At 49.1% G+C, this 6,182-nt stretch overlaps 1 protein-coding gene across 2 annotated transcripts; it reads right to left on the reverse strand.

Moving 5' to 3' along the window:
- Positions 1-256: 256 nt before the first annotated feature.
- Positions 257-3,586, reverse strand: LOC119142228 (GTPase-activating Rap/Ran-GAP domain-like protein 3). 2 transcript variants are annotated; one of them, XM_037374955.1, is made up of 6 exons: positions 3,051-3,586; positions 1,755-1,818; positions 1,463-1,489; positions 1,016-1,091; positions 701-849; positions 257-537 (listed from the first exon to the last, which is right to left on the reverse strand). In XM_037374955.1, the coding sequence occupies exons 1-6, from the start codon at positions 3,080-3,082 to the stop codon at positions 520-522; spliced, it is 366 nt and encodes a 121-aa protein (XP_037230852.1). In that variant the 5' UTR covers positions 3,083-3,586; the 3' UTR covers positions 257-519. The 2 variants fall into 2 exon arrangements, 1 of the variants encoding a protein (XP_037230852.1); XR_005102193.1 differs by lacking the exon at positions 3,051-3,586 and adding an exon at positions 2,772-2,926 and having other exon boundaries at positions 701-1,091.
- Between the last annotated feature and the right edge of the window lie 2,596 nt (positions 3,587-6,182).

A 6,182-nucleotide genomic window follows, 5' to 3' on the forward strand; every position in this document is an offset into this window, starting at 1 on the left:
TGCACACGAGTGCCCACCCTCAGGCAGCGCTGCTGAAGCTTGTTACTAACTCCGCCCCCGCCCCCGCGCGGGGCTTCGCCCTCTCGGTGGGGCTATTTGCACCCGAGTCCCCATCCCCCCCCCCAATTACCTCTGTCCTACTTCCTAACCATTTTCTGTCGATGCCCGTGGATTACAACACTGTATCAGCTTCTCTGATCCCCACCCCCCCCCACCCCCCCATTATCACGCTCTTCGTCACCTGCTCTTCGTTTTCCAGCCTCGCGGTATCGGCCATGGAAGGGGGCTCGTGGATGCACCCACAGCCGCTGTGTTAATTTGGAGTGTAAAATGTCAGGGGCATTAAGGAGAACGTAATTCCACAGACAACACATAAACCTCTCCAGCTCTTTCCCCGTGTCTATTTTACATTTGTTTCCAAAAACTTTCTCGGGCGAATTTCTTTTGTCTTCGAGCAGTGCAACAGACGGTTTGCAAACAGCGCAAGTCTGCTTTTTAGAAATCAGTTAAGACTTTTAATCACTTTAAGGTGGGGCACTTTGTATTTAAGAGAAACAAAACCAATGTTGAGTCTTTCCTTTAACGATAACAGGCCTGTTCACCTCTAAATTACAGAAACAACGTATTTGGTTCTGATCCCTCGAGGAATTTTAATATTCCAACATACCGCACCGTCAAGATCAACAAAGCAGGTTCCTACCGTTTGGTCAGCGAGTAATAGGACTGTCTCGGGACTAAATCTCCTTGAACAAAAACTGAAGAGATCTTCAAGACTCGGTCCAAACGGCTCCACCACCATTACATCGCAGTCCCCTTCAGCTCCACACCACTTCATTGTGGGAACGCCCACTAGAGAAAAAGAAACAGTTTATCCGGTATGACAATTTGATTTACATACGAACCTTCAAGGCTCCCAAGATGAATTCCAAAAGGGTCACGCCTGTGACTGTTTGTACTCACAGTGGCGATCAATATTTTATGCAACCCTCAGCCAAGAAAAAGGTGAAAAACTCACCATCGCCGAACATTTCCCCATCTGTAAGCTGCCCACCCTTAGCATAAAGGACTCCAAATTTAAAATTCACAGGTCCCTGAGAAATAAAACCAAGCATTATAGGACAAACAGACAATCAAACAAAAGACCTAAAATAATGTTTCCTCTAAGGACTTGTATATACATCTTTTTTATACGCCCTGCACACGGGAATATACACTTCATACCAGCTCCATTGCATGCTCAAGCAGCAGATACCTCATAATTTACTGTTGATCATAGGTTATGAATTTTATGATATTACGAAGTTGGTCGTCTATTAATATGATATATTAGGCCAGTGCTTAAAATGATTTTCGACCTCACATTTGCACAGAAACACCACATTTTTTTACTGCAATAAGCAATTGCTATCTAAGCCATTATACGTCACCAAGTGAGTGCTAGGAGTGAAAAGTTTACATTTACCTCTTGCTCTTCAAGAGCCAATAAATCCTGTAAACAAAACAAGCTCTTTAGCACACCTGTACTGAGGACAGCACAACCGCCCCTGTAACGTACTGGTATATTGGTTTAATTTCAAAGTAGCCAGTTCAACTGATAAAGACAGCTGATTTTGTAACTGTAACCCTACCCCTCATTATTATCCTGCTACCGAAAGAAACAAACCACTAGCATTTATACGTCAACGACTTACTTTTTCCAGAAAATAATAAAAAGCTACAAACAAACAAAAAAAAAAAAAGAAGTCACCTCCTACCTTTTGTATCTCAGGATGAAATGTTTCCCTCGGGCTCCTCCCAAATGTGTCAGGACTCACAGCACTGAAATGCACATGAAATACTGCTTTATAGGAGAGCAAGTATACATTTCAACATTAAACTGCTAACTGGCTGTAGTTGGAACCGATTTAAAAAAAAAATTGTTCAAAGAGCCTTGCTTACGTGGAATTTTTTGTGGAAGAGCCATTTACTTCCCACACGACTAACCTCTAAGACTTCCTAAACTTCTTTTGGATTTTAAAAACAGAAATAACGAGGACCCTGCACAGAGATCAGGTTTAAGTGTACTGCGTTTACTTGTAAAGCACAGAACTTTATTCCATCGTCCTTCACTTTGGCTTTATACATAATCCTTGTGAGCGTTTTAGGGAGACTCAATCACCTATTCTACTTCATAAGCTTCTCTTCTCTCTCTTTCAAAATAATTCCAGGCATGTCAAATGAAAAACGAGCCGTTCAGCATCAAGTTCACACCCCAAAGATCCACAAGCAAGATCAGCTGCCTCAGTCAACAGAAATACCCAATTTATAGCATTTCTTCCTAACTCAGGTTTCTATTATTTTTGCCCATTTTTTCCCTAGCATTAATTTCGGGAGCTGCGCAGCATGCCACGGAGTGCCAAACGCGGTCTGTCTGAGGCACGCTGAGCTGACACCGAGGTCACGCCTGATGCACCTTTCCATCATCGCTTACGCTAGGCCACCACGCGGACAGGATTTCCTGTAGTTCCCTTTGAAAGCAATTAAAATGCTGAAAGTAATTTACAAAAAAAGCAGGTTTATCGTGTAACTGAAATTCTTTGAGATAGTCGGCACCTAGACTCACGCTGGCTGTGAACAGGGTGAAATGGCAAAGGACTGTCAGCCAGGCCCAAGGGAAGGCTCAAAGGCTGTAAGAGCTAAAGAATAGTCAGGGAAGGGATTTTAGCCCAAGCCCAAGCGGGCAAAAGGAGGTGACGTTAGTCCTGCTGCCTGCAGGTGTGTGGGAAAATCACCTTGGGGCCGGGGGTGGAATTCGAGAAAATTGCGTCCTAACAGAAGCGTAGTATTGCAGAAAGCTTTTTTAGGGTAGAATACAGCTATGGCCTTCAGGATGGCTGGCATGCACAGAATCCGTATCACCACAGTGCCCTGAGCCGCAGCTCAGCACACGCGGATAGCGGTGACGGAGGAGGCGCTTAAGGCAAAAAGCCTAAAGCAAACCCCTCAAAGCCCAGAACCATTCTCAGGAACACAGGACTCAAGCCTAAAATTGGTTGAAAGCTGCCTCCTACCTGTTCCCCCGCCACCTCTCCCCCTTCAACATCAGCACATTTCCTTGTGATGCCTTTTCACAAAAAGATGGAGGCCTGTGGTATCAGCTCGGTACCGAAGCACCACGATGCTCTTGCTGGCTACATGCTCTCTTAGAAGGCCGACAGCTTCTCCGCACACAGCAGCCGAGGCTTCCAGCCTCTCTGGCCTTCCCACACCCTTTTAAAATTGAGGAAGGCAAAGACCGGTAACATCTCGGGGGGTCGGGAGGAAGTCAAGATGCACTACATCTAGAGCCCAACGCATTACCCAGAGGAATTACCCCAACTGAACAAGAGGCAGGAACCATCGGCAGACAGGCGGATAACATGCACGGCAGCCCAGACTTGCAGGACTTCCAGTCACTTCATCCCGCAACTTTGTTTTGAATTTAGTTAAAAGGTAACAGATGCTTAATGCTCATTCTGCTTTTATAACTGCTGGAGAAAGGCTGACACGCGGCATTGGCATTACAGTCCAATTATTGCCCGAGCCGCAGCGCAGCACTCGGAGGCGGCGGGCACACGGAGCCTCACGGCCCTCGGCAAGTACAAAAGTTGTCCCTCCGTAGTCGGCAGTCCGACTCACAAGCACGAGGCACGCGTGGAAAAGTAACATCTCGGCTGACCTTCAGTTCAGCTCCCCTTGATCTGTCAACGTACATTGTCGTTCCGGATGAACCTGGGTACAAAGGAAAAACAAAAAGCCCCGTTTCACTGGGAAGCGAGTCCAGAGGCCTCTTCCCCTCGGCTGCTCCGGCCCAGGGGCTGACTGTCACGACACAGGATCAGCGAGACCCCTGAGCTGCTGCCGCCCAGCCCTCCCGGCAGTTAATCGCTTGCCCTTTGCAGTACTTTTTAGAGAAATCAGCAGTCGGGGGCGCGGGGCGGGGATCCCCCCGCCGGCTTGCTTTCCCTCCCCGTGCCCGCCCGCAGGGGCTGCAGAGGCCCCTGAGCCGCCCCCCGCGACAGCGTTACCGCCGGCCCCGATGCGGCCCCAGCCGGCTGCCACGGCCCGGCCGGCGGCTGGGGGAAAGACAAAGCCCCGCGCAGAGCTGCGGCGGCTGCCCGGGCACCCGGGGGCGGCGGCGGGGCGGCGGGGCGCCGCGGGCCGACCCCCCTCCCGGGCCCCGCCGCCACAAGGGAGCACCGGGGCCGCCCCGCCGCCGCTCCTCGCCTCCTCGCTGAGGTAGCGGCGCAGCTCCGAGGAAAAAAAAAAAAAAAAAGGCAGCACCGTGAGCAGCCCGCTGAGCACCGCCACTGCCGGGGAGACGAGCACCGCCGGCAGCCCCACCGGTCCCGGGCCGCCCGCCGCCGGCACCAGGCGCTCCCTGCGCGGCCGAGCGCCGGCCCGCCACGTCCCCCCCAGCCGGCCGCTGCCCGCCGGCCGCGCCCGGGCTCGCCCGCCGGCCCCCGGCCGCCCGCAGCCCGCCCGCTCACCCGGCGGCGCCGCACGGCCCGGCCCGAACGGCTCCCGGGCTCCCGGGGCCGCGCGGCCGGCCATGAACCCGCCTCCCGGGGCCGCGTGCGCAGCCGGAAGCCCCGCCCCGAGGCGCCAGGCCCGTTCTGCGCATGCGCCGCCCTTAGTTGGGATGGGGCCCTTCGTTTGGCTGGAGCGCTGCTGCCATCTAGCGGAACAAAATGGGTACTGCAGCCACTCTAACAGACTGCACAGTTTATTATAGGGATGGCATCAAAAATAACAAATGCTGAGAAAGAAAAACAGCTGAGCAGGTTTTTCTGAATTATGGTGACTGAATTGGCTGAAAGGAGGAAGCAAAAAGGCCATTTAGCAGACCCTCGGTATCACCAAGTACTCTTACAGAATGAGGCCTTCCCACTTGGCTAGCACTAGCTAGGATAAATACTGGTAACAATTGGTTGCTGTTTCTGTCCCCTAAAGTCTGCTCCGAGGACTAAGTGATACGTTCCTCCTCTGTGAATATCATTAACGGTATCTGGCTTTGCTTTCCTTTGGTTGTTTCTGTGTTTTTTAAAAATCGTATTTGCGTAGGTGAAAAGGGAAAGATATGATGCTTACTTTTTAGATTAATTGCCATGGCTGAAGTTGAAGAGTCCAGAAAAATGTACGCTGGCTGAAGAAATGGGTTGACCTCAAAGCTGAGTCTATCTCCAAACAAGAGAAATCCTGTTTCTCCTGATGAGCAAGGATGATGGCTATTTAACAATGACATTACCACATCGCCAACATATAATGCCTAATGTTATGTGTTTGTATATGTAACAAAATCATACGTGCATTTATTTCTCGTTTGAGAATGCTGCCTATGGAGGGGTTCTCTGCGCTGTAGTTCAGAGACCTGTAACTTGGGCTGAATTTGGACCTGAATACACCACCTAGAAATGAATCCAGTTTTGATGCAAAAGCAAAGGGGACAGATGTTCTACTTCTTTTAGAAGTTGTTTCAGTGGCTAACTGCCTTCACTTAGATCTCAGTTTCACTTTTTTTTAAAATGTGAATGGTTTTAGTGTTCAGCAATAGGTTCTTTACATATGTCTTCTGCATAAATGTCAGTTCCTGTTAAAATCAATGTATAAAATACTACACAAACTAACTTAAGATGATCTCTTACCTTACAGGCAAACTTGAAGGACACCAATTTGAAACTCTTGCATTGTACAACCTGTTTTCCAAGCTCAACTTTTATGCCTCTTCTCTGTGTTACATACCGTTTTCCAAGAACTTAAGATTCTGAGAACTGAACTAAGCATAATATTCCAGCATCTGTCTCATTAATGACATGAAATAATGTCTCAATTCCTGTTCGTTACTATACCATACATAGATTCAAGGATGAAGTGACTCCCTTTCGTTATGACATCTCACCAACCTCTCCACCATTACACCTAAAGACTCCTCAGTCATCGCCTACCACAGATACAGTTCCCATATACAAGACAATGGGCTCCACTTCATCATCCTGATCGGGTTTTGGAGTACTGCAGTAACGCACGTTTTGTTTGAATAGGCTTTACCTGACTGCTCGACTCCCATTAACATTTATCACTGTCAAACATCTCACAACTTGCAGGTTTGTAGCTGTTGCATTCGCTTCCATATAATCAGAAGAACTACCTGATGTAGATGCTGA

This window comes from Falco rusticolus, unplaced genomic scaffold (assembly GCF_015220075.1).
Source record: "Falco rusticolus isolate bFalRus1 unplaced genomic scaffold, bFalRus1.pri scaffold_92_arrow_ctg1, whole genome shotgun sequence".
Lineage (NCBI taxonomy): Eukaryota > Metazoa > Chordata > Aves > Falconiformes > Falconidae > Falco > Falco rusticolus.